We start from the raw sequence: 26,502 nt of genomic DNA, 5'->3' as shown, positions 1-26,502 counted from the left end.
TGATGCTGGATACTTGGTCTGGAATCGCAGACCAGAGTGTGCAGCCAAGAATTGTCAAGGTTGAGCTGGGGTCGTTCCATCGGGCTTTATCTAGGAGAACAAGGGTTCCAGCAAGCGTTGGTTCCTCCACAAGACGCCGCGCTTGGTCGAGCCCTGAATGGTAGTCTAGACCATAGAACTCGTGGTTTCCCAACACCAAAAACACCTTGTCATGTCGGGACATCTGCGCCTCGAGAAACTTCAGGTATCCATCGTAGTCAATGAGTCGTCCGATATCTCCACCCAGGAGCAGAAATGGGGCGGTCGCGGGGAATGTAAAGGACAAATACTGTTGACCGACCTCGAGATGCAAGTCCGAGAGAAGTCGGACTCGAGGACGCGATAGGCGACACTTGGCGTCCGAGGATAGCTCGCAAAAATGCCTGCATCGTATCATGGGGTCATGGGATGCGGGGAGTAACAGCCGTGTACACTGTACGTACACTGTACGGAGTACAGTGCTCGGGCCACTTGCGGGCCAGGCAGCAGCCCCGCCCCAGCCGTGCGGAGTTGTGTGACTGAACAAGATGAAACTTGAATGCTGGTGCTCAACGGCCTTTGCATGACAACTTGTCACCTTGGATTTGACGCCGATCAAAGTCGGGGCTACCGTTCTCAAACATCACGGCATGCAAGTGTGCATTGTTGGTGAGCTGGCACTCAATTGCCACAACGATCCCCGCGTATGTCATGTTCATCGTCCCGTTTGCTCGACACGTTCCCACTGGGGACCGCATTCTCAAATACGTCTTGCGCCAACTAAACCTTCGTCGTGCTCCTCAGTCCTCATTCCACTGTCAACTGAGAGCCATGATCCAGGAACGCCTTAATGACGCTGTCATTGCACTGCATCGCGTGTTAAGCCGAGAGCAGGTGACCTTGGCGTCTTCGGTGGCCGTGCAGTGGCGACGTCTGGTCCCGGGTAAAGATGTGGATTGCTTGGCATCTATATCGAAAGACAGATCATGCAGCTCCTGAACGACAGGGAGGGCTTCCAGGTAGTTCCGCAGAGCCGCCAGGATTATGTACCCTGGGCAGTTTCGAGCCGGAAGTAGTTATACTGAAGGAGCCGAACTCGGACTAATCGTGGAATTGAACATGAGGTTGAAGACGGTTGGTTCCTCAACCCTGCCATTGCCATTGGGATTCCGGATATCAAGCTCCCCGATGAGCTTGCCGAGTCCGGGGCCGTCGTGGTTGTCAATCTACTCTTGACTAAGACTCGCAGGTGCCCTGACGTTTTTCCCTGGCGGTCCCAGCCTCACTTTGTCGAGAATACCGTGGTACCGTTCCACCTCGGCTTTGTCCAACTTGCTCTTGCTGTCAGCAGCAGCTCGTCTGCTGCCTGCTAGTCTTGATTCCAGCCCAGTTTCAACAAGCTGATCAGCACTGAAATGCTCACACCTGACGGGATCGTTTCACATCCAATCCGTGAACCAGTCGACGTAGCCGGTCGTTTTGAGGACTGCCTCTGGTGTAATGACTGTGTAGTCGACCTCGAGAATGTTTTACTCGACGACAAAGTGCCTCCGCCACTCGTTGGCGATGTCTTGTTCGCCAGCAAACCGCAGCCGGTGGACCGTAGTGATACAGACCACGGTTACTCGCACCGACTTTGTAGTCGGGCGCCGGTCGATAAATCTCAATAAATCTCGAAGGCTTCGGTAGAAGAATCGCCTTTTCAGGAGCGACTCGAGCTGGGATCGATGAAACGCACCGCCAATGGATGCAACTTTAGTTGTTTGCTGCCACGCTCGCAATGCATTTAAGCGGTGTGAGCGCTTCATTATCCCTGCGACGACACGTCGTTTTCACGCTTGTGCACACTGTACTCCGTACACTGCAGTGACTGCACAACTCAAGTCATGACGTCGTCTAGACGCGCTTCACGCGCGCTTCAACCGCCTCCAAGTCAACTCTGGCCGGTTGCCTGTGCAACCAATCGCCGCCTGCTGAGTTCTCAACCTGTCGACCCCCTCAAGTCGCAGCACGCACCTGCTCGAGCATCCAACTCGGCGAGACTTCAACGCCACATCTCCCGCCCATGAAGCAATATCGTCCAGTAACATGTCACCGGCAACACCGCGCTCGTGTACCACAAGGTTTCGTCGGCCCCTCGAGGTTAGTGCTCGCCCCCGAGTTGATGCATTTGACACGACTGACATGCCGCGAGTGAAGGCCATGTCGGGACCGTCGCTGATTTCCTGCGACCTCCTACGCCTGCCAACCGAAGTGCTGCTTCGCATCTTTGAACAGGCCGACCCGATTGACCAGGTCTGCCTCGCCCTCGCGAGCAAACACCTTCTCCAAGTATCGGCCATGTTGAAGATAAGGGTGCCCTCAGTGGCCAAGCACAGAAATACCACGCCATCATCCTGCCGTCTGGTGTATGAGCTTCTCTGGCGCTTTGAGCCTCCAGTCGACCGGGCAAGGCGCTTCAGGCAGCCGAAGAAATATACACTATGCTGCGACTGCCTGCAGTACCGGCCGCTGAAAGCGACACATTGGAAGCCGTTGGAGAAGAAGTATCGCAAGATGGAAGGTGTCAAGGAATACTGGGATAGGTCTGTACGTGGTTGGAGCAGATCCAGTTATACCCAGTGCCCAGAATGTTATTGCAAGGAGAGGCACGACGAACATGTTGCACGATTGGCCTACAGACAAAACCGGTGTCCATGCTGTAAGCAGAGTAGATAAAGGGTTACACGTGAGCCTAGCAAGTACTCTATCACTCGGCAGGGTAATAACTACAACTATATTAATCTCTCAACCTCCTCCTGCTATAGTAGAAGTTGTTTTTATATATATGAGCTTACCTAGAGCTAGCTTACAACTAGCTAGTTAGCTCTATTATACTACTACGCTTAATTAAATCAAGAAGGACTGTACATCACGCCTCTAGCGCTTGGTCTCTGATTGCCTGTTACGTCTACAGAGCTTTACGGCGCTGCGATACAAGCCAGTCCACGGCCTTGAGCCCAATGATAGCTGTCGCGGGCTTCTTCCCATCCCTCACTACTCCTGTCAACTACACATCAGTAGAGCACACAGGACTCGCCGGACTACCAGTGTCTTTAAAGGACTTGGAGCCTTGCATACGAAAACTGTTGACTGGATAAAATGTAAACAAATGTCGCTGGTTCCAAGCCCTTGCGAGTCGTGGCCTAGGCTCCCACGACAAATAAATGAACATAATCGTGGTACCTTTCGCATCATCTTTCTCTACCGTGACATAGTCAACAGTCCACCACGTTTTTCATGTGCTTTGAAACTTTTGGAACTCGCGCGAGTCCGCGAAGTCCACACAGCACAAGAAAAAGTCAAAGAGGTCCAGCACCACGTGCAAGAAACATTAGACGGCTTGCGTCACATGGATGTTGGTGACGCAGGGGGTATGGTCACGAGACCCAGGGCAGAAGGCTGCCGCAAAAATAGAACCTGCGGCCGCAAGGACGTTTTGATACTAGAGCTGCACTGGCCTCCAAGCCTTCTTCTCGCACCAGGACGAGTCCTTGTCTCGGCTTGAACCGCGACACTTGCCGGCAGGCGTAGCAAGTGCACAAGCAGATCTAATTGACTGCAAATCGGCTCAGAGTCCACCTTCATCTTACATGAAAGAGCGCCACGTACTAGTCATGTAGCTTACAACCTAGTGCATCTTCTACAGGCATCTGGTAAGTGCTATGATAACCCCCCCCCCCCCCGCGACCAGGTCCGTCCAGGCCGCCATTTCGCTGTCAAAAAGGTGACATTTGGACACGCGAAAGGCATAAATTTCTCACAACATAGGCCTCTACAAGTTGCTTTACCCATGCCGGCTCTCGGTCTTGAGCTTCAATCTGGGGCCTGTGGTCTGCGGCGATGCTCTGCAGTCCGTGTGTTGACACGGCGTCAAGTCGGGGGTCTTCAGCGAATCGGGTGGGAATAGTGACAAGCACGTGGGCTAGTGTTGCCTGGATAGTGATTATTAAGGTCCCAGCTGATACATGTGCATGATTTCCCACTGCCGTCACCTCTAGCCTGTAGAGTCTCCACGTTCCGACATATGGCAGAGTATTTGATATATTCTCCAGAACAAGGCACACCTAGCCGGGGCCTCTATGGGCCTCATGCTGATGCGGTTTCGCTGACCTTCCGATCAAAAACAGCTGCCTTGTCTCGTTGCTGTGTGGAATATCAGTTCAAGAAGCTGCAAGGAGCGTCCAGGCCGGGCACTACGATGTCATGGTGAGGCTATTACGAACTGACACTTCAGGCGTGGGAACTTGAGCCCTGGAAGAGGCTTGAGAACGCCTAGGAGGGCGTGGACGCCTTGTTCAGGAATGTGGTGGCCGTGGAGCACCCGTCTGCCGTCCCTGCGGTGGCCCGAGGAGGCAAGGAGGGGCTGGGGGAGTGGAGGGGCCCAAGCCGGCTGCCGACGGACCCGGGATGCCGGGACCTCCGGAGGTGGACGCCAAGCCGATGGACCTGGCGCCGGCCAGGCTGGCGGAGCTGTTCAACATAGCCGAGAGGCTGTCGGAGAAGGAGCAAGTGCGGGCTTATGGTTGCCGGTGTTGCCCTCTGGATGGACAGCATTGTTGGCTGCGGAGCGAACCTGGCGGCCCAGGTCGAGAAGGATGACGCCGACAGACGACGAGTTCTTATCGCTGTCGACGCAGGTCTATGCCTGCTGGCCGACGCGATACTGCGCCGTCGCCATCGAGGCCCTGGGGATCTGGTCACAAGCCATCGACCGAGTCGGCCTTGTCCAGGCGGGAAGCGAAACCGCCTTCAACGGCTCGGCCTCCAAGCCGGAGACCACAGGCCTGCGCCGCCTGCAAAATAAAGCCCAATAGGCCATCATGCAGATTGACGCCGACGCGCGCCAGCGAATGAGGACGCTGGAGATCTGCGGTTGACGCGGCCGTCATCGACCCGGTCCAGTACTACATGGAGAAGACGATGCAGCGGGACCACATGCTCGTCGAGCACATTGTTGTTGCCGTCAACCTTGTCCCTGGCAAGATCCGCGAGTCTGACCTGCCCAGCCATATGGTGGGTTTGCCTCACGTCCTGGAATTTCAAACACTGGTGGCTGTGCACATTGGCAATAAATTTAGAGTGGAAGCACACAAATGGAAACATAGTTGGCTTTATCCACAACGATCATGAGCAAGATATGGCCTCAGAGACCAGCTGGCGCGGCTTTGTAAGACTTCACGGGGTTGTCTGACATAGTCCCTGCAGACGTTTTATCGGCCCTGGCACCACTTGATACAGCCATTGGAATCTAAAGTCATTTGAAAGGGAGAAATTATTGGATCAGCCGTCGAGTCGGTTGCCGCCCAAACTGTCGCCTGCTTTCCTGACGTCACGTTGATGCCATTAATTCCGGATCTTCCCAGCCTGCGGCCGAAACAAAGGGGGGACAGGCTGTGATAGGTTGTGGACTCGTACAAAAAAATATTTATACAGCCTTGTGTACCGAATGACAAAAATGCATGACACCACTCTGACAAGCTCCGTCTGAGAAAGCAGTGCCTCCGACATGACGGCGCCGACCCGCTGTGGTACGGCTTGCAGTTTGTCTCCGGCGTGATGACGGCTTTTACTTGAATGTCTGTTATTTCCTTTCTTTTCACGCTGCACTCTTACCTGCGCTTGCCGGTCTCTTAACTGTACCAGGACATAAATGGCAACTGCCTTTGGGGACCACACGCACTGCCGTCTGAGAGTTCTGAGCGAGATGTTTGGCAAAGCTTGTTACCAACTACACCTAGGCTGCGCACCTGTCAGGATGATGAAATATTGCGCAGCACCGTGGCCGTTGGTTGTCGACGTCACACTACGGTTGAGGCACAATGCATATTACTAGCGTCACTATTGCAAAACTCCACGTCACCATTTACTGCTCCAAATAATTACATTCTCATTGGTCAAGCGTATCTGCTCCGTAAAATGCTTGATTCCACAAAGTTTTAACTATTAAAATACAAGTATGAAAGGACTCCACTTGTTCAAGCCTTTGCCTGGTGACCAAACGCATCATGCTCAGTCTGCGCACTATTCCTTCCAGGTTTCCCAAGTGTTGCAACAATATCTCTGCTTCGTTATTGATTCGCTCCATTCAACAATCTGCCAAGATGACTACCATATCCCAGGCAGTCATCGATGACCATAGAGAGCTTGAGAAATACTACAATGAAGTAGTTCACAACGCAAACGATTATGGCCGTCAGCAACGCTTCGGGAACCAGTTCATCTGGGACCTCGCTCGACATTCCGTGGGCGAAGAACTGGTCGTGTACCCAGCCCTAGAAAAGCACCTCGGTGCAGAGGGCAAAGAAATGGCTGAACATGACAGGAAGGAGCACCATTCTGTACGTACAGGAACGAAAATACAGAGATTTGCTACATCCACCGAGCAAAGACTGACGAGGTATCTCAATACAGGTCAAGCAGATGTTGGAAGAGTTCCAGGAGATGAGTGCCTCTGACACGGGCTATGTCGACCAGTTGAAGAAGATCTGGGGTTCTCTTTCCGATCACATGAAAGAAGAAGAGGAAAGAGATCTACCTGCTCTTGAAGGCAAACTTCAGTCCTTTGGGGAGGAGTCTAGCTCTATGGCCAAGTCCTTCCGGCGCACAAAGCTCTTTGTGCCTACTCGCAGTCATCCCAGTGCTGGGGAGCATCCGCCGTTTGAGACTGCAATGGGTTTACTTGCCGCCCCTATTGATAAGGTGGCTGATTTGTTCCGGACATTTCCTGACAGGGAAGAGCTGTAGACAAGGCCTCAGTATCTCGAAAGTTGAATATACGATCTCTTTTAGTGTGCATATCTGTTTCGACGCCCTGGTGCTACTTTTCGGCACGGTACGCAGAAGCCTCCAGGGGTTCCTCGCCCATGGGTGAGGAAGACGTGTCAAGTTAGGGTGCCGATAATATCACCAATCCGCAGACTGCCATTTACATATATACATGGACTCGGAGCATGACTACTTATGTGACTGGGGAGTTCATTACAAGTTCGCAAATTGTAGGACTTGATCGACAATGAGGCGCCCCCAAGACCACCGTTCAAGTCATAATCCCCCTGTAGCACATGGCATCAGACGGGGCCGAGAATTGCTCCCGCCAGGCCCGTCAAGACATTATTCAGAACACCTTCCCTCGTCTAATCTGAAGCATCCGCGGGTCCTCGCTTCGAAGGCGTCTCTGGTCCCATTTTGCTAATACCCCTTGTGTCATGGAGCCCCTCTTCGTCTTTGCGACTAGCATTCCTCTTTCCGCTCACCGCACTTTTCACAGAGTTTACCCAGCCAGACGACTCTGGTGACGTCTTCTCCATTTGCGCTTTGGTGTCGTTCTGGTAGAGTCGTGGCGTTAGCTCGAGGTGTCGTACAGATTGCCCATGAGGATAACTTGCTTGGTTTCGACCCGTTTGGTCACCGCGAGAGGTGCCGTTGGAACTTGATCCCGAGAACGGAATCTCTGTTCTGCGAGCACCAGAGCCGCCGGCTCCTTCACCAGCACCTATTTTACCCGAGGGGAGTTTGTCCCTCGACTCGGCCGTCGTGATTTGACGACCCGGATCCCCGTCACCACGGCCATGCGAGCCTCCCCTTTCCATGGCCCCGGCAACCCGGTTCCCCCCGATTCCGGCGCCACTCAGACCGAGATCATACTTCTGTTGTGCCATATTTCTATGATCGGGGGCCTCAGCTCGGTTCTTGCGCGTGGCGTATATAGTGGCACCGATGAGGCCGGCACCAGCAGCGGCTGTCATTATAACCTTCTCTCTCGACATTTTGGGCCGGTACAATCAGTTGGGATAGCCTCTGCTGGGAAGTTTTGTCGCGACGTTTAATAAAAAACGATACGGAGCGTAAGACGAACAACATACATCACCATTCCCGGCGGCTATATATGTGCAAGTTCTTTGGCGGGTCGGTCGACATCACACGGCCAAACCGCAGCCACGAAAATATCCCAACTCGACGGCGCCGGTGGGGCTGTGTTGCGTCAATGGATTCAGAATGGATAGGGATGAGAGTCTAGCCGATTGTCGATACCCCCCGTCGTTTTGTTGCAAGCGCTAACTAGTTACCAAATGGGAATTGCTACACGGGCATGACACTTTGGCTACACGGGCATGACTCTTACACGGGCATGACTTTTACCACTTCTGATTGGTCGCATACTTTCTTGGCCCCACAGATACTTCCTCGGAAAGGCGGTGTAGCCAACTTCACTAACAAGCTCCTACATCACCATGAATTGCAGTCACTTATCGTTGTGGGCGCGATTGGTCTTCTGCTATCTTGCAAGCCTGCATTTCGGATTAAACTACCGTCCTTGTACTGTTAGCCAGTAACTGTCAAATACTGGCAAAAGACGTGATGTGGTCTACTTAATTTATTGCCTCACAACGATACAATCTGGATCTTCGTCATCACTCTTAGCCAGTTCCCATTGACTCCTTGTCCTGCGAATGTTTCGTTGCGTCCTCCGTCCACTGTACCGCACGCCTGTCGTATTCCCAGCATTTAGGACTTTAGAAGGTCTACCTGGCCCTTGCTGGGCTGAGATGCCAATTTGGCCACCAGTTTGTGTGATGGTTTCTCGAGTAGCTTTATGCACTCTCCTAGCAAGAGTTGGCTTATTGAGACTTCCTGGCGGTCGACCTCGTCGCCCACTTGGTTGATTATCAGATCGGCTACTTGATGTAATAGCTAGGCTTTCTGGGATAACCTGCGCTGTATTCTTTGGCCTTCCACGTAGTGCAGTGGCAACTTTCGGGTCAAGAATTCGTCGGTATGGATCTTGAGATGCCGATTCCCGTAGTCGCCAGCGTGGGTGGACCTCCCATTTAGTGAAACGTGTGTCAGAATCTAGCTTTGCGTAGACTTTATGATAGCATGGGATTCCCAGCTCAATAGAGACCGTACAGTCGTCGTCGCAAAGTCCAATAGAGTCGGGGAAGGGATTCTTCCCCGTCGGCAGAAATTTGCGAGCAATACAGTATTGCTTGTTGATTAACCCAAGTCCTTTCGATGACATGGTTGTTCGTAGTTCACCAAGATAGTTTCCCATCGAACCTAGGTATTGTGGAGCAGTCAGGACATCATCCTGTCCACAGGCATCCTTAAAGGCACGTTCTTGGTCATGTATCATATCCTGCATTGCCTCGACGAGTCGGTAGAGGTGGCTCATGCCATTTAATAGATAGCTTTTGATATTATTGTTGCTTGCTTCTGTGCCGGACGTAACTCGGATTCCGAAGTTACGATAACGACGGATAAAGCAACGTGCCCATTGAGCACTAACAGGCATATAAGTCGAGTAGAGGTATTGTAAGATCGCTCGTTGGTCGTCGAACTCTTTACAAAGATCTCTCCATGCCTGCTCAAACGCTTCCTCAGTCTCGGCATAGAGAACCTTTTTCCACATTAAAACAACGCCTTGGTAAGTATGAGGAATCTTATCACTACTCGACCGATCTTCGATCAGATGCTTATCTGTAGTGCTCAACCCGCCATCCGCCTGTGAGGGAATGTCTTCACTGTCACTAGCGCTAGGGCTAGTAGTACTGTCCTCACGTTGGCCCGTCCACCTAGTCTTCGATTTAAGCAAAACGTTTGAAAGGATATGATGAATACAAAGCTGTTGCTGTGCATTTGGAAACTGATCATTAACGGCAGCTTTCATAGCCTTGTCGAAGTCTGTGATGATGACATCTGGTTCCCTGAGTGAGTGTTTTGTAATGAGCTTGCGAACACTCTCTGCAAGGAATTGGAACCCCTCCCTCCTCTCGTTATCTATTAAGCCAAATGCAGCATTGAACACAGTTCCAAGACAGGTTTGGCCAGTAGCCTGGAATAAAGGAAGCTTGAAGCGATTAGTGTTATATGTGTTATCAAAGCTAATAACCTCGGGGAAGCGCTTCCACATCTGTAGACAGTACGGAAAGGTCCAGACAAGACCAAGCAGTCTATCTGGATCATCATCGGCCCATTTCGCGATGTATGGGATCTTCTTCTCATCAAAGAGTTTGATCAATGCCGCAGTAGGTGTATAGCCATTTAGCTTCTCTCGGTTAATGAACGAACGGGCATTATAGATATCCTTCCGCAGGAGTGTTGTATCGGGGAATTGCTCCTCAACCATAGCAGCTACATCACTGGCTCGAATACCCGCGCGACGGCTTGCTGACTCGATGGTTGCTTTAACTGGTGTAGTAAGGCGGCGGTGGGAAACATGCGCAGATGGCGTAATACTCCGTTCATGGTTATGCTGGTGATGTTTCGGGTCTCTATGTTGTCGAAGAAGCCACTTGCCTTCCTCTAGGGCTTCAGCAATTATCATCCATTTGCAATCACACTTCCGAGACCTTCGGGTTCGAAGACCAGAACCCCCCGAGGCCCGAGATTGTCCAAACCGGTCGCATTGAATGGAGTACCTAATCAACCGTCCCTTATAGGAATATTTATTCCGCCGAATAATACCAAATCCGTTCTCCTTTGCAAATGCGTTGGTTGTTTTAAAAAGAACTTCGGCCGAGGGCGCTGGGTCGCCAGGGATTATTGGGTTCGGAATTGGCTCCGGGGCGGGAGATAGAGACTGTCGCATAGGCGAGGAACTAATATTTTCGGGCGTCGGTGATATTCGAGGAGGTTGTGTGGGTGACCTACGAGGTGGAGAGTACGGTGGAGGAGAGTCATATGCTTCGAAACTTAATGGTGACCATCCCCATCTCTCTCGCCAAGCTTGTACACGTTCGTATGATCGAGCAAGGTCTACAGTTAGCCTTCGACCTTCGCCGGTAACCTCTCGTACTATGCGCATTGCGGACTCGAACTCGGCTCTTGTCCTTGTTGGGAGATGCTGGGCGGATGGGGGTGATTCGGGAGGTTCAGAGGCGAATGGATCAAATTCTGGGCCTGGTATAAGCGCTCTGACTCGCTGGCTCCATCTTTTTCCACGGAAGAAGTCATTTTGAAGATATATCTCATAGTCAGATCGAAGGCCCCATGCAGGCTCATGGCGGCCCTGTGAACCATGGGGGTGTGGGAGACTTGAAAGTGTTTGCGGGAAAGAGGCGAACAGGTTATCGAGTGCATTTTCGTCCCCGAGGCCGTAGAACTGACCGATACTCGTAGCAGAGCTACTCGCGGATTGTGGTCGGTCTTCAACTGTGGAAGGACTAGATCTGCGTCGCCGACTGGATTTGTGTCGCTTTCCTCTTTGTGATTGATCACTGGGACTAGGGCTCCGCGACCTGCGAGGAGGTGTGCGAGGCAAAGACATTGACGTCTTGAGAAGAGAACAAGATTGTAGTGAAAGAATTGGTCGCTATCTCTACAGCATAGGGTGCCGTATTATGGTTTATTAAAAGCTACGAAAATGAAGAAAGCAAGCTCGAGGGGGTCGCCCCGACTGCGCGACCACTGGGTTGCTGCGTAGTAGCTTAGCCGAAATGAAGTAATTTACACAGAAGCAAGGTTAAAATGGCCCAGGTACTTGCGGCTGAGGTGGCAGAATCCAGCGTCGTTAACAGAGACAATGCGACCAATCAGAAGTGGTAAAAGTCATGCCCGTGTAAGAGTCATGCCCGTGTAGCCAAAGTGTCATGCCCGTGTAGCAATTCCCTACCAAATATAGACGTCACAACTTCGTCATGGCGGAGACGGAGGCATGACAGACAGGCCTTGAGACTGGAGCAAGCGATAGCCTGTTATTTCCAGTGGTTTGCGCCGTCCCAAGCCAGTCCAGGCCGCAGAGGCCATGGCAGACATGACAGCACACTACAAGGCGACATGGTCTTGGTTGTTGTACGCCCATTGTCCTGACATTGTCGTCCGTATAATGAAAAGAATACTGATGCCTAGTTCCCACAAGCCATGAAACAGTCGGAGCAGCTGCAGAATTACTCGATTGCCTGGAACGCTGAGCCAGGCACCAACGTCTCATGTTGGAGGAACATGTAATCTACGTCGTTCGCCGTCTCGACGTATTTCGCTTACTCATATCGTCACCTCGAGAAGTTCATTTTCATGACGTCAGTGTGAATTAAGCAAATGCGCATCAGCCCCCAAGTACTGTTGAAATAGCTACATCATAGACTGATAGCATAGCAGCCTGCTGGGATTATGTGCCAGATATAAATATTTGCATACTAATTAAACACTAAACAGCCTTACTAATATTATCTATATTATCCACCTACATATATCCTTATCCTCTCCAAGATGGAATAGTTCAGCTTCAGTATAGAAATGCAAGATATTAGGTTATGTATAACGGAAACCGTAATCCTACAGTTGCTCTGATCAGTGCTTCATGTAGATTTATGCGTCGTAACGGGCCAAGGATCGGACTGCACGAAACCAAATCGCCGTCCGGTGGACCATCTGAAACGGGACGTCTGTTTGAAATTGCGCCCCCCAACGAGACCGAACTAGTTTGACGGCTTCGTGTATTGAATATGTTCCCATGGCCGGCCAGCTGTAGACGACGCTTGTGGCATATCAAGGGGGTTCTTCTGCTTGATATGCTGAACCGGTTACCCTCTAGAACCTTCCGAGACCCTAGATGGCAGACTTGCCTTGGGCCGTCGCGCTATGACTGGAGGCTTAATTTTAGGACCATGACAACGTTCATTGCCAACGATGTAGTAATCACAGGTGGATGTCACACGGTTGGCCCCCTCCAAAGGTTACACGACATGATGACAGGGCCGCGGTAGAAAGACGTTTCAAGCCCAACCAACACTGCCCTTGTCACGGTGACCGGACTTGGCCGTGGAAATCGAAGAGTCAGTGGCTGCGTAGCATCGATTGAGCAAGCCATGAGGGACTTGGCCAACTCGCGCCGTTTGGCAGCAGCAAGGGCTCGGCCAAGTCACGACCTGCCAGTGCCCATTGTGCCCATCAAAGTTCACCGCCGACTGATATCTCGATATTCCGAGACCGTCAGGGTGGTAGGCCGCAGAGCAAACGCGTCGTCACATGACTGCAGATTATGTAGCAATGAAACGAAATCACGACGTGTCGGTGTTCCCGGGCTTCATTCTTGCATCCTCGCCACGCCAGCTCTTCGCTCAGCATTTGACCCTCTCCTTCTTGTCCGAAAACATCAATCCTGTTGCTGGGATCCCTCTTGCCGGCAAAAAATGCCCATCAAGCGAGAGTCGCCGCCGCCGGCGTCTCAGTCGCACTTTGCCAAATTTGCATGTGCCTCCTTCACGCCCGACGATGACGCGCCCTTCGAGCACGAATTCGCCCGCCTTGCCTCGTCCCAGCAATGGATATCCGGCTCCCAGGAGTACACGCAGGAGCGCACGATTGCGATGAGACAGGAGCTGATGGCGCACTACTTCTGCGACGCGCCGGACACCGAGGCCGAGCTCACCGAGCAGCAGAAACTCGCCGGATATCAAGCCCTGTGCCGCGAGGTCGGTCTGCCCGCGAGCGCCTCCATGGCCGACTGCAAAAAGAGCCTGAGAACTACGCTCGTCAATATCGTGGACCTGATTGACGCGCGGCGGACTTCACGAGAGGTCAAGGTCTGGGGTGATTTCGACGCCTTCCGCCGCTACACGCTGCAGCCCGAGCACAGAATCGACCGGGAGGAGGCCAAGAAGAACGGAGGATTCCTCGCCTCTCTGCTGCAGCACCTACGATGTCCACGAAGAGGAGGGGCAAGAAAGCACCGACGGAAGCCTGGTCTCGGCAGTTTCTGCACTCTCCGCGGGAGGATCGTGAAAAACAGCCGCGCTTGATCTGCGCTCACGGGGAACTACGTACGTGAGAAAAAGGAACGGTAGCCAGTTTATCTCACGACATGTATTGAGCAGCTCTTCTTGTTCCCGACTTGGATAAATATAAATGCACACAAAGCCTTTTCGGATGAGCACAAGACGATCACGGCATCAACCTCAGTTGGGCCGAAGCTCGTCTCTCCGCGGCGCCAGCTAAGCTCCAGCGGGATACGTTCGTTTTCCAAGTGCAACTATTTGGTTGGATGAAACGGCAAGACAATAGAAAATAGGCCACTTCTTCCAATACAAGGGGTTGTGGGATTGCCTACCGAAAAAGTACTCTACCCACCGCTTGTTAGCCCTGCCAGAGCCGTCTCCGTTGTGAAACGTGAGCAACAGTATGGCTGCTTCCAAGTACGTGGATGAACTGCCTTGCGGCGTCAAGGTGAAAGTCGGATTCGTCTTTTTGGAGGTCTGCAGTCGTCCAATACGCGCGTCGACAGACATTTGCACGTCAATGACCGGGCCTTTCCAGTGTGTCCGCGTTTGTGTCCGCGTTTGATCGAAGATGGTCTGGTTGAAGCTGTAGTTGCCGCCGTCGGGATACAGGTCGGCACGGCTTCGGAGCGTTGTTTTTTCATCTTGAACCACAGGCCACGTAGCGTCGTATTCCAAGGAGTGGCACTAAATCAGTCAAGGCTGGCGAATCCTGTATGGGAACCAGTTGACGTCTATGCCAGTCAACTACTCGGCGGATGTGGAATCTGTTCATGGGCCCAAGCGCGTTGAAACCTGCAGGCTGCCTAGTACAAAGCTATCTAGCTACCTGTGCGACTACGCTGAGTCCTGAGTCCGCTCATGGCCTGGCCAGGTAAGCTCAACGGGCGGAATCATAGTTCGCCGGACGAACATGGCTCCTTGGAAGAACCTGATGTGCAGTCAAGAGGCCCTACTGTCGCCTGCAAAGTGCTGCTGAAAGCATCATGTGAGGTTCAGGCGCGTGGCGACGTTGGGAGTCCACGATGGACGACGCGTCTCCATCCTGACCCGATGATGAAGCTGGCAGGGACCTTTGTCCTACTTATTCTGCCACAGCCAGAGATTTTTGGAGATCCGAGGACTCAACAGAGCTCTCACGTAGGACTGAAGTATATAAAAGTATATACTGCACAAATTACTGCAACACCCTTGCCAATCACTCGGGTACTTCTCAAGTGCCCTCTTGGTGGCTGTAGTTTTGTTTTCGCAACTACCTTCCATCTTGATAATACGCTATACAAAAGCATCACCCAAAATGAACCGCGAGATAAGAGCGTGCTATTGTCGAGATAATCTGTACCGTAAATGGTCAGCAGTGCGAAATCACGGAGCAATGTTCGTGGTATGAGGCCGCGTTCCGGGACCTGATAACTGAACTACTGTTTCTCTCCTCCTAATATTTACTCCTGCTCTTGAACGGCCGCGAGACCTGCCGCGGCCCCCACGCCCACGTTGCGTCGAGGCATGCTGCCCTTCGACTTCTCCCCCGGTGAGGCCGTGCTGTACGCTTGCCCGCGAATGCCTTGTGCCCCGTGCTGTTGGCTGAAGCTGCGTGTGACGCGGGATTTGAAGAAGTCACAGACAGGCCAAATATTGAGATTCTCGGTGTTTTGTGTTCCGTTCGCTCGCATCAGGGTCATTTCGGGCAGTTGTCGGCGGCTAATTCAAATGTGGTCTCAGTCCAGAAGAAGCGGAATGTCCGGATCCTTCAGCTTAACGTGAGGTTGTCTTTCCATAGGAGATACTGGGAAGCTTGATAACTAACGTACAGGGGGGTTCTTAAAGGCACAATCTAGGCGGTGCGTCATGAGCACTCTGAAGCAAGTTGCAACAGTAGAAACCAGCAACAAATAGGAGTCAACTGCTTTAGATAATGAAAGAGCAACAGTTGACCTTCGTCGACCGCCTTCGCATCCACCTACCTATAGTGCCCTTCAGCCTCGTGTCCTTCTGACCTCGGAGTCTGGTTGCCCCAGCTCATCTGACATGCCTACCGACAGCTATTGCTTCCAACAAGATAGGGCCTGGGTTGAATACGCAAACCAGAGCTCGTTTGATAGTGGCGTCGGACGCAAAGCACGCCGACTGTTTGCCCCCTACGTCCACCGACTTAACCGTTCAGTTTCTCCTCCCCCGCCAGAACGGTTCCCTTTCTCACAGCAGCCTGGTGGGCACGCGCAATATGGCCCCAGACGGGAAAGTACTCGTCAAAGAAGGGGATCATCTCCTTGGCTCCGGGGGTGCCTCTCCAGTCCCTCATGAGGTCGCATGCAATCGAGAACAGGCTGACAACATGGATCCCGGCTCGAGACATGGCGTCGTTTGAAATGTCGCGGACCAGTGCGGACGTCGTCCCCGAGGCTTCGGCATTGGCCTAGACGGAGTAACCGGCCTCGCGGAGCGACAAGGCGAGAAAGGAGGTGCAGACGTCGGTGGTGACGCCCGCCAGGATGATTTGTTTCTTGCCCGTCTTTACGACCGCGCTGCGGAACTCTTGGTTGTCCCAGGCGTTGACCTCGCCCTCTCGTAGGATCAGGGGCGCGTCGGGGTGCATTTGCACAATTTCTCTCGGGAGAGGGCCATTCGGGCCTGTCTGTGGATTAGCGACAGGTGACGACGACCAGATTTTGGTTTTATACGCCCAGGTGGAAGCGGGAGGGAGTGCACGCCTGTGACATACCGGCTTGTGTGGACGTGGTCATGATGACGGGGAGGCCGAAGATCTTGCCCAGCGCCGCGTGGGCCGTGACCTGGTCCCGGAACAGGTTCGGGTCCAAGTCTCTCGCGGTGTGAAAGAGACCGACTTGATGGTCTACGATGAGGAGCAGCTGCTGACGGTCAGGTCTGTACACGGGGAGCGAATCACGACTGTGCCGTGCATACAGAGTTGTTCTTGTCCAGCCTTTCGTAAGTAAACTCTGCAGAGGGCCCCTTGTTAATCTTCATCCAGGCCTTTTGCCGCGTTGGACTTGGAACTTACTCTCTCCAGGATACCCGTCGGCTGCGGCTGCGACAGTCGCAAGCGCGGTCAATGTCAATGGGAGTAGTTTCATACTGGCAGAGTATCGTGCAACTCGAATTGACTGAGAGTTGTACGCAAACAGGTTGTTACTCAAGTGATTTATGGAGTTGGCTATGTCGTATGGAAAAGCCTGCTCACTCGAGACCCTTTTACTCAAGTGATTTATGGATTTGGCTGCGTCGCATGGAAAAGCCTGCTCACTCGAGACTCTTTTATACATCTCAAGGTCCTGTAGATGATCTGGTCGTCGTGCAACTTGTGAGATGGCGTTGGCGCCGTCGCCAGAACCTTCACCCATCTCATGTAACCATTACCGCACGCTTATCTGTTGCTTATTTACGCGCAGCTCCTGGCCGTGGTGTCACTCCAGCTGCAGATGCGCAGTCGCAGTCACTTCGCTTCCATGCAGCTTGTAACGACGCCCGCATGCGACGCAACGCGCAGCGGCTGAGGCGACTAATCACCAGCAGACGCCGTTGGACGGATTTTGTCATGCCGTAAGCGCCAGATGGCCCTCGACAAGAGTTTTGTCATCATCAGAAACGTGGTCTGGATGCAATCATGTGCCTTGCTTGGTCTGTCTGTCTGTCTGTCTGGTGCCACGCTTTCCGTCCTGCGCCTGGGTTGAAAAATATTTGACTCACACTGCTCTGCTCTGCTCCGCCAAGGTTCCCCGTCTACTCTTGCGACAATCTCTGTCAATACACCATCTAACATGCCGCTATAGCCCCGAGGAAAGCCCTGCTCTCGTTCCCCTGGCGAACCTTTGCCAAAGGCACCAGGTGATGCTCACCATCAGGACTACCGCTCTGAAGACGCCGAATGTAAGCCTGTGCAACAGACAGCCAGCTGGCCTTTTCTTGTCGACTAGCACCGACGCCCTCCCAGATCCAAACGCCCCTGCTGCCGTCGTCGAGCAAGAAGACGTCGTTGCCGTCGAGGTCGGCTTGTGAAATGCGACCGCCGTCCTTGACAAGATCAAACGTCAAATGACCAGAGGCATCGCTGAGACGGAACAGCTTCCTCGGGCGCTGGACAGCGTCACCGGCGGAGCGTCTCGACGCAGCCGCGGCCATCGGGCGGCGTTGCCTGAAGCCGTCCCGGGGTGAGTCGTCTCCGCCATCGAGCAGCTCGGTGATGCGGCGCGATCGGGACTCGTCCTGCGCAATGACCTCGACGTCGACGTGCTTGGCGAGCGTCATGTCGTGGACGACCTGGGCGGCCTTGGCCCTTTCCATGGGGCTGCAGGCCTTGCCTTGCCAGACCCAGATCTTGTGGCCGGTGTCGAGGATGAAGACGTCGCCGTCGTCGAGGCTGGCGACTGCGGGCTCGACCTCGTGGACGACGAGGCCGTTGGCGGCAGACGCAGACGCAGACGCAGACGGGCTCTTGAAGACACGCAGCAGCGTGCGCGTCGGCGCCTTGGGGGCGTCCTCTTGGACATGGCGGAAGCCGGTGCGGACGCCGCCCGACCGGATGGACATGCGCGGGAACAGCGCGAGGAACTCGTCGGACGGCGCGCTCTGGAGCTCGCGATGCTGCGTCGCGGCCCCGTGCAGGAACTCGTCCAGCTCGACCGTCTTGTACGCCGCGGCGCCGGCTTCGTCCTGCGTCGTCCGGCTTCCCAGCCAGAAGAAGATGTCGTGGCCGAGCTTGTCCGACTCCCTGCCGGCCCGGTACGAGTGCAGCACGATGAAGCTGTCGCCGTCGTAGAATTGCCCGTACTGGTCCTCGGGCCAGGGCACGACCCGGAACTGCTCGATGCGCCATACGCGCAGGCCTGCTTTGGCGCCCACTGCGCCGTCGTTCCACGCGGGCTCCGTGGCAGCCGAGTTGTACTTGACACGGTGGTCAATGTCGGATCCTATGAGCTCCACGTTGCTGTCCTTGACGTCGTATTCCCGGGGGTGGACCAGGCCTTGGTTGGGAGCCATCTTCACGCGTGGGCGGCTGGACGGGTGAAGATGCTGGGCTTGAAGTTGATGACGGTCGAGTTGAGGCGTTGATGGAACAGCAGCATTCTTGGGATGACGAGTCCAACCTCGCTGGACGTTGGCGATGCTGTCCTCCGTCACAGGGGTTTCGCGGCTGAGACTTGCGTCACAGGACAAACTCTAACACACGAAGGGGGGGGCCGGGCTCGGGACAGGGGCTCGACGTGGCTTAGAAGGGTCCGACGGAGTTTCATCTGCTCTTCAACTGGTCTGGCGCTGTCGATCCATGGCAACTGTGTCGAGGCCTCGGATGGCTCAGGTCACAGACGAGGGAGGGCTGGTGGTTGTCGATGTCAAGGCAGACAAAGGTATAGCTTCAATAGTTGTCAACTCCTCAACTCCCAACCTGATAGTACTCTCAGTATAAATACATTTTCAGCCCTTGTGTGCTTCTCCACAACATTATCCACTCGTAATTACAGTCAAAGCGGGTGGCGCAGATACCGACTTGACCTGCCATCTCATGATGCTGCAGCATCTATCCCTCTCCGTCTCGTCGCGGCAAAACAGTACAGTTGCACGGGATTTCTCGTAGGCGTTCTCGATTCAGTGGGAACACGGGTACGCAGGGTCCAGATCAAGATGGCCGAGTTTCTGCTCACTGCTCATCCTGGGGCGCTTTTGGCCATCAAGGGCACCGGGCTAATCGTTTTATTGAATTGGCGGCGCACACTGCTCTTGCCTGGACGTGACGATGCTACAACCTTCGCACTCGGCTCTACATCCCCCCTCTTGAGATGATGCTGTCACACCAAAAAACGGGTGTGGCCACACCACACTATTTTGTGTGGTATGCCACCTCACATCCTATGTGACAGATACCAGAACCAGGATCTAGCTTCCGATCCAAAGACCCGTCCTCGAGGCGTCAATTCGGCTCACCAGCCCCCGCCGACCTTGGCGTCCTCGTCGAGTTGTATCGTAATCAGTTGGCAGCGACGAAAAATCTCGAGCGCTTCGTCATAAATCTCTAGTCTCTCCCGCTCGGTCAACAGCTTGCCTGCCGTGACGACACGGTCTCTGAACCGGGCCTCGACGGACGCCTCCTCTTCTACACGCCAGAACGACAGCGGCGGCGGGAGGGCAGCAGACGGATCCATCTCTGCGGCAGACAGGCCCCAGAATTCCGGACCAGCCTTGACGAGCTGCTTGCGGATAAAGCGCCCGCCGTTGAACAGGGCCTGGTACATGATCCATGCGTAGACCACGAGGAGATGCGGCTTCGTGGGGATGTAGTCCTCGATGTATCTGCGGAACTCGGTGCCCGCGTTGCCTCTTGTCGTGTCGACGCTGGCGGCAGCCCGATGCAGCTGCTTCAGAGCGGCGAAATCCGCCTGCAGCCTCTTTGTTCGCAAAAGCTCGGGGAGGTATATCATTCGCAGGACCGCCTGGATCCTCTCCTTGTCAGTCCCGTACGAGCTCGGCTCGTTGCTGATGTCTCCCATGCACTCGGCACCGTCGCCGATCTGGGCATGCCACACCTCCTCTAGGCCCCGGTAAATTTCTGCATAGCGGGAGAGGCCCAGGGTGTAGAGGGCCGGCGATTCGGCTCGAGGCGGCAAGCACAGCGGGATGCGGGCCGTGTTGAGACGATTGACCTTCCCATGGACCTCCCTGTCATCGATGGCGATTCATGAGTCGGCTGAGTGAGGCCCGGGGGGCGGGATCGAGAGCGGTGCACAAACCTGATGACGAGTTTAATCTTTGACGGGAGATCCGTGTCGGCCATGTCGAAAACGCGATGTGGTAGGCAGGGGATCGAGTTTGGTGCTTCGGAGCGGTGCGTGGAAAAACGAGGACGTACAAGCGATATTTATGCTCGCGCTACGTCCCACCGATCGGTCTGCCTTTTGCTGTATCGCTGCGGATAAGTCATCCGGTGGTTGAAGCTTCGCGGTCACGCGATAACGGGACTTCAGCCCGTAAAATACCGTGGTGTGGCCAAGCCCATTTCTTGGCATTCCTTCCTATCGTGCGACACCATTGTCATGAGCAAGTTTGCACTAGACGACTGCTCGTCATCCCACCTCCATGACCTAGAGATGTTCGGCTCATGTCTCCTTCGTGGAGATGACCACCAGCTTGGTCGGCTCTTGACGTAATATGCGATGTTCGTATGCCAGATTCTCCTCCATCACGATTCACGACTACAAGCCTGCGGGCGACACGTCGATATATTGGCACAGATCCACTTTGGTCCTACGCCGGCTTGACTCGTGATAGGTCCTGAAATCTCCATCTATGCCTGGGATGACTAGTCAGCTGCTTCATTCTGAGAATCCGGCTCGGGCTGCCGTGCAGATGACCTCCCAGGAGCACAGGATGCAACGCCACACAACCCGGGAGCGGCTGAACATGATGGCCGTGTACCGGGCTGTCGCGCCTTTGACCTTCCCTTCGCTCGAGTATCATTAGCATGAGAGGACGAGGCATTCTACCCTCGTCCTCGCTCTGGGTGGACAACTTTCTGTTGCCGCGCTCAATCGCTAGCGGTGCTGCTCATGTCTCGTCGCCACTGTGCTGCCGCTCCTGCTGAGGGTCCCACGTCACATGGCTGTCGATGGAGGTCTGTTACATTCGTTTGTCATAAGCTTGACGCGCAAGGTCATCTGTATTCGAGTTGCTGCAGCGGAACCAGCGACCGCCGTTGTGCTTGCGTTTGCAACAGGACTCGGACCTACGTGCCAGACTTGACGGCTCATGAGGAGCAAGCACAAACAACACCCAAAGCCGAGTTCCCAGACTTGAATGTGCTTCTATTCATTTCTTCCAACGTCGGAACCCTAGAGCGACGGCTGACTTGATGCTGATATGCGACCATCCATGCCCATCTCTATGCTCTCAGCGCAAATTGTTCGTCACGCTTCCCACCATAACAGCAATCTCTCTATCCCAGCTCGCCTCGGCGGCCTTCTCCTTGTTCCTGCCCGTGGCAAACGCCCCCGGTGGCTGCGAGCCCTTGATCACAGCTTGTCGAATGGCATCCCCAACATTGGTCTTGTTTGACTTGAGTGATCGCGCAACAACGCCACCTCTGTTGACGATATCCTGAACCCGAGAGGCTAGACTGCCCGCAATGGTGCGCCAAAAGTACGATGCCAAGGATCCTGTCTCGAGATGTGCAAGGAGCGGCTGGATGAGACTCGGTTGTTTGTGGGTTGGCGAAGCCGCGAGCAGTGGATGGGCAGGGGGTTTGTTGGCATGCAGGATGATTTCGAGGGCAACAATGTTTTGACACTTGGACGTGGCCTCGGAGAGGGCCCGGTCCAGAGAAGGGAGCTGCCCGAGGGAGCGAGAGAGGGAGGTGATGCTCGTCTGCAGGGACACTCGAATATAGTTGTCCAGGGCGGCGAGGAGCAGCCGCGGTGACCAGCGGTCGGCCTTTACGCCGTATGTCGGCGAGAGGAGATACAAGGCTGCCATGGCCGCTCCTAGCCTGGCCTTTGCTTCCTCTCCTTGGGCAAAGGTCGTGCTGCCGGAGATGGAAAACTCCCGCACCAATCTCTCGGCTGTTTCGCGGACGGACCGCTCAATGGGCGAAACGACGGCGTCTTGGAGTGTGCGGATGGCATCAACCTTGCCCAGACCGTGGCCTTCTTCGTCGGGTCCATCAGCCTCAAGGACCTCTCGGAGAGAAAGGATGGTGTATGAGCATCGGACGAGTGCCCCGTCATCTTCTTTGCCTCCAAGACCACCTAGCTCCGACTGCTGGACTTCCAACTGCCGCCCGAGCTGGAGACAGCGACCAACTGATCGGCCGAGGCGCAGCGTTTCCCACAATCGCAACGCGACTTGTCGAACTTGGTCAGCCTCTGCGTGCTTGTCAATGACCTCCTTCTCCAATTGCTTGTAGCTATCGTCGAGGCTTTTGATCTGTGTATCTAGCTCCGAAACAATACGCTTGCTGGCCTCGTTTTGCGCTCGTGTATATTCCAGCAAGGGAACCGCGGAGCGAGTGGTCAACAGGTCGATGTGCGAATCGACCTCCTGCGCGTCGAAGAGAACTCGTGACAGCGGCGTCGAGAGATCGAGGGGTGTATCGTTGGCGTTGTTGGTCGACACGACGAGGGCGTTGGCAAACTGAGCGGCCGAGAAGTCCGGGGAGAGAAAGGCTTCGTAGTCAATGTATGAGGGCTCGTCCGGCTCGATTGTGCTTGGTTCGGCAGCCATGGTGGGTGGGTGATTGTGAGAAGATTCGTCGAGGGTTTATCGCATCGTGTCCCGAGTTTGACACGTGGTTACGCGTGGCGGGAATGAAGGGACAGCTGGCAATATGACTTGTACTGTCAAGAATTGGCGTGGAATGAGCGTTGTTCGAGGGCGACTACTAAGACTAATAATTGGAGATGCCGGGGAATTCATCCCTGTCCATCATCGTCTCGCCGTCGGCCCAAATTCTCGGACTTGATGGCACCCCGCAGCATCGGGGCGAACCCATCCAGCCCGTGTGGGCGGGTCTATCAACACTGTGCTGCCACAGTCTGCTTACCCAGATAGCTGTACACATCTCGGCGTCCGCACTGTGTGCTTACTGGCTCACGCGGACATTAGCTTCTGCCGTGCGTTCCGTAGTCGAAGAAATCGCGATGCTATAGACTGCTTCGGCATCTTCCAAATGTCAACCTTTTTTTTCGGCTCGGTTCGTCTGCACTCTTTCGGCACCCGTTGCTTTGCTCCCGGCTCGTCTTGTTGTTGTTGCTGGGCGGCAAACTGTCCTTGTCCTCGTCGGTATTGCGACACGCTTTAAGAAACCCGACTTCGACGCGCGAATGCTTCGATACTCGGCTAGCAATCACAAGTCTCTGAGAGGGCATCCAGCAGACGCCGTCTGGTTCTTCAAAGGGTGCGTGAGCGCGGTCCGACAACTGCGTCGCAGGCTCGCCGCGTCCTCGCGCCGTCCACTTCGCATCCCTTCCAACTGTAGCAGAAACTCTTCAACATGATCCATTTCGACGTCTTCGACGCCCGCGACCTTCTGTTCCGACGAGACTCGAGCTTCCCCCCGGGCGCCAACAGTAGTGATACCGTCATTGGCAATGTTCATTTCAACACCACGGCCCTAGGCAACAACAACTACACATTCTACCCGGGCAACAATACCTTGTCCAACGCCTCGAATTGTTATATGGTATTTGCGCCCTACACACCAGTCTTGGTCCAGGCCAATGGCAGCTTTGTCAACGCAACAACATGCTACAGCTCCGTCAATCCCATAGGTAAACGCGGCTACGTCGGCATTGCTCTTGGTGTTCTGTACGGTCTTGCCATCGTCCTCACTCTCGTTGCACTGGCCAAGCATGGCGCATTGTATCTCCGCGCGACAAGACGTTTCTACCCCATCGGTCGAAGATGGCAATGGTATTGGGCATGTCTTGTCTCTGCTTGTGCCATCATCAGTCTCTTTTCCGGTGTGGAAATCGAACGATACTACCTCCAGGATCTGCCCATTATCCTCTGTGTCTTCTTCTGGTTTCTCATGTGCATGGGGACCGCCGCACTGGTATGGGAGTCTGTGCGACACTGGGGCAGCTGGCTCGAGAGGCAGTACGTAGATCCGAACCCTTTTGTGTATCGTGAGGATGATGGACGGGCCAAGGTCGAGTTTTGGCTGCCGTTGTGGTTCTACTTTTGGTTTTGGATGGTGAGTGTTGCGTGCTGTATCTGTCAAGTCTTTACATGTGCACTCGCTAATTCTCACTCTAGAACTTCTTCATGGTTGTTCCCAGAAGCTGGAACTTCGCCAGGTCACAACACTCAGTCGAGCAGACAAGGGCCGTGGCCATTCCCACCGCCACGAGTGTGCGGTTCAAGGTTGGGGCGTTTTGTCTTGTCGTCTGCTGGCTCACAATTATGTTCTCCCTGACACATTCGATCCGGTACTACAGGCCTCGTCACCGTGGCATATTCGGCCGTGCTTATGGACTCGTGCAAGCCGTACCTCTCCGATTCGTTCTCACCATACCCTTGGTGCTTGCATTGATCGCTTACCAAACAGTGATATCATTCATTTGGGACTTTTCCCTCGTCAAGGAAGACGGAAGCGTGCCCATCATCATGGCTTGGGGCTATGGCCCGTCTCTGCTCATCATCTACATTCAGATCGTGTACGCATACGCCACACCCAACGAGGACAAGGAACTCATCAGACAACGAAGGGAGCGCGGAGAGACTGTGGATCGTGAACTCGGCGTAGTCCATAAACCAGCGTGGTGGAGACGTGTCCGCGGTGAACACCTCCGCACCATGAGAGACAAGATTAACCAAAATGTCAACGAAGTGGGCGAGCGTGGAATCGGCCGACGAGTCGAGAACGACGCTGAAAGAGATGTTCGTCTAGAAGCTGAACGGTCTGCCATCAATGGCGACACTTTCGAGCTCAGCAGTCTTAGAGACAACCCTCACAACCCGCGGGTCGACAGAGCTGGTGTTCACATACTCGGTACAACAACGTCGGTTACCGACGATCCGTTGGCCAACCCCTACATGGGTAAGGACAGTCGGCGGCACGCAGAGAGGCTCATGCAAAGCGCTGGGACCGTCTTGTTCCCTAGCCAAGAACTGGCCATGGAACGAGCCAGGAGAGCAACTGAGCTCATGGAGGACGGGCCGCCGCCGCCATACCAAGACAGGCAGAGGAGAGAATCGGAGACGCAGAGACCCTCGTCGGCACACAGGTCGAATAGTACGTCAACGACATTGAGTGTCAGCGCGGAGCCACAACGGGTGAGAAGCATGTTGGATGTTTGAAAGCGTCCAAATGGTGACATGCCATGGCGCCATGGCTGTGTGAGCATGGTTGGGCTGGTCCTGGTGCGTTGACATTGAAGAGTACGGAGTAGGTGCTATTTAACTCATGGAGATGGCGAAGTTGCGAATGGGACGCGTATAAATCCCCCGTCTGTGACGACTTGCGTTTTGATTACGTAGTATGAGTAGTCCGTAGTGTACTGGCAAATACATATCCTTCCATGCTCGACTGTACTCTAACTAGCCGAGACATAGGCAAGTGTAATGAATGCGAGCACAGGTGCAATATGGCATTGGATGAAACACCGATACATGTCTCAACCTTGCCCATGATCCTGGAGACTGCAACATCATCTTTTCCATGGCAGACAGTTACCCAGCCTACCAGTGGCTTCAACCGGGATGGCATCGCACGACGTATCACCACATTTACATGCAGCATGCACACTGCCCACCATTCCGCCTGCTCTGGCCCATTATCCTCAGCGACAAAATAGATGCCTCCCACGTCTCTGTGACATGGGCCTGATCTTGCAGACCGAGGTGGAGGCATGGCAGGGCCTAACTAGCGTAATGGATGGGACGCATGGGCTCAAGCTCGGATGGAAATGTAATTCTGATGTTGGAGGCCTTGGTGTGTAAGGTGAAGTGACATAGCAATTGCGTCTGGAGCGAGAAAAGTTACGGTGGTTTGTGGTGAAGTCGGGTGGCGGCAAGTCTCGGAGCAGTTGACGAGTCGTTTTATGTCACGATTCACGCAGGCGAGTAGCAGACGCATGAAGGTGGCCGGCGGGACCCTCGTCGCTCCTTCCCTCGAACCTCCGACTGACAGCACAAGTGAACGTCCGGATATTCGCCACATCCATACTCCGTACTATTTTTTTTTCTTCGCCTTGTCGTTTATTGCAAGTTTGTGCTCCCC

The 26,502-nt window shown here is 54.1% G+C and overlaps 10 protein-coding genes across 10 annotated transcripts; 4 read left to right on the top strand and 6 right to left on the bottom strand.

Annotated features, from left to right (window-relative positions):
* Positions 1-4,467: 4,467 nt before the first annotated feature.
* MAM_04543 (uncharacterized protein) lies at positions 4,468-4,874 on the top strand (the record flags this gene model as incomplete). Its single annotated transcript, XM_040823341.1, has 2 exons — positions 4,468-4,582; positions 4,669-4,874. 2 exons carry the CDS (start codon positions 4,468-4,470, stop codon positions 4,872-4,874), a joined length of 321 nt encoding a protein of 106 aa, XP_040678594.1.
* A 1,287-nt stretch (positions 4,875-6,161) lies between these two features.
* On the top strand, positions 6,162-6,804 carry MAM_04542 (HHE domain containing protein; the record flags this gene model as incomplete). The annotated part of the gene is made up of 2 exons (XM_040823340.1): positions 6,162-6,398; positions 6,472-6,804. 2 exons carry the CDS (start codon positions 6,162-6,164, stop codon positions 6,802-6,804), a joined length of 570 nt encoding a protein of 189 aa, XP_040678593.1.
* A 389-nt stretch (positions 6,805-7,193) lies between these two features.
* MAM_04541 (uncharacterized protein) lies at positions 7,194-7,826 on the bottom strand (the record flags this gene model as incomplete). The annotated part of the gene is made up of 1 exon (XM_040823339.1): positions 7,194-7,826. The coding sequence occupies one exon, from the start codon at positions 7,824-7,826 to the stop codon at positions 7,194-7,196; it is 633 nt and encodes a 210-aa protein (XP_040678592.1).
* A 739-nt stretch (positions 7,827-8,565) lies between these two features.
* On the bottom strand, positions 8,566-10,186 carry MAM_04540 (uncharacterized protein; the record flags this gene model as incomplete). Its single annotated transcript, XM_040823338.1, has 2 exons — positions 8,566-8,735; positions 8,968-10,186. The coding sequence occupies 2 exons, from the start codon at positions 10,184-10,186 to the stop codon at positions 8,566-8,568; spliced, it is 1,389 nt and encodes a 462-aa protein (XP_040678591.1).
* Positions 10,187-13,190: 3,004 nt separating this feature from the next.
* Positions 13,191-13,799, top strand: MAM_04539 (uncharacterized protein; the record flags this gene model as incomplete). Its single annotated transcript, XM_040823337.1, has 1 exon — positions 13,191-13,799. The coding sequence occupies one exon, from the start codon at positions 13,191-13,193 to the stop codon at positions 13,797-13,799; it is 609 nt and encodes a 202-aa protein (XP_040678590.1).
* A 2,128-nt stretch (positions 13,800-15,927) lies between these two features.
* Positions 15,928-16,870, bottom strand: MAM_04538 (YcaC related amidohydrolase; the record flags this gene model as incomplete). Its single annotated transcript, XM_040823336.1, has 5 exons — positions 15,928-16,191; positions 16,246-16,406; positions 16,498-16,645; positions 16,701-16,735; positions 16,798-16,870. The coding sequence occupies 5 exons, from the start codon at positions 16,868-16,870 to the stop codon at positions 15,928-15,930; spliced, it is 681 nt and encodes a 226-aa protein (XP_040678589.1).
* Positions 16,871-17,549: 679 nt separating this feature from the next.
* MAM_04537 (Gelsolin) lies at positions 17,550-18,773 on the bottom strand (the record flags this gene model as incomplete). The annotated part of the gene is made up of 1 exon (XM_040823335.1): positions 17,550-18,773. One exon carries the CDS (start codon positions 18,771-18,773, stop codon positions 17,550-17,552), a length of 1,224 nt encoding a protein of 407 aa, XP_040678588.1.
* Positions 18,774-19,711: 938 nt separating this feature from the next.
* On the bottom strand, positions 19,712-20,562 carry MAM_04536 (heme-binding peroxidase; the record flags this gene model as incomplete). The annotated part of the gene is made up of 2 exons (XM_040823334.1): positions 19,712-20,447; positions 20,519-20,562. 2 exons carry the CDS (start codon positions 20,560-20,562, stop codon positions 19,712-19,714), a joined length of 780 nt encoding a protein of 259 aa, XP_040678587.1.
* Positions 20,563-21,674: 1,112 nt separating this feature from the next.
* MAM_04535 (golgi transport complex component Cog5) lies at positions 21,675-23,003 on the bottom strand (the record flags this gene model as incomplete). The annotated part of the gene is made up of 1 exon (XM_040823333.1): positions 21,675-23,003. The coding sequence occupies one exon, from the start codon at positions 23,001-23,003 to the stop codon at positions 21,675-21,677; it is 1,329 nt and encodes a 442-aa protein (XP_040678586.1).
* Positions 23,004-23,772: 769 nt separating this feature from the next.
* MAM_04534 (uncharacterized protein) lies at positions 23,773-25,580 on the top strand (the record flags this gene model as incomplete). Its single annotated transcript, XM_040823332.1, has 2 exons — positions 23,773-24,474; positions 24,537-25,580. 2 exons carry the CDS (start codon positions 23,773-23,775, stop codon positions 25,578-25,580), a joined length of 1,746 nt encoding a protein of 581 aa, XP_040678585.1.
* Positions 25,581-26,502: the final 922 nt, after the last annotated feature.

This window comes from Metarhizium album, assembly GCF_000804445.1.
Source record: "Metarhizium album ARSEF 1941 chromosome Unknown scaffold_10, whole genome shotgun sequence".
Classification (NCBI taxonomy): domain Eukaryota; kingdom Fungi; phylum Ascomycota; class Sordariomycetes; order Hypocreales; family Clavicipitaceae; genus Metarhizium; species Metarhizium album.
The sequence above is the reverse complement of the archived record's forward strand: the minus strand, read 5'-3'. Positions and strand labels throughout refer to the sequence as shown.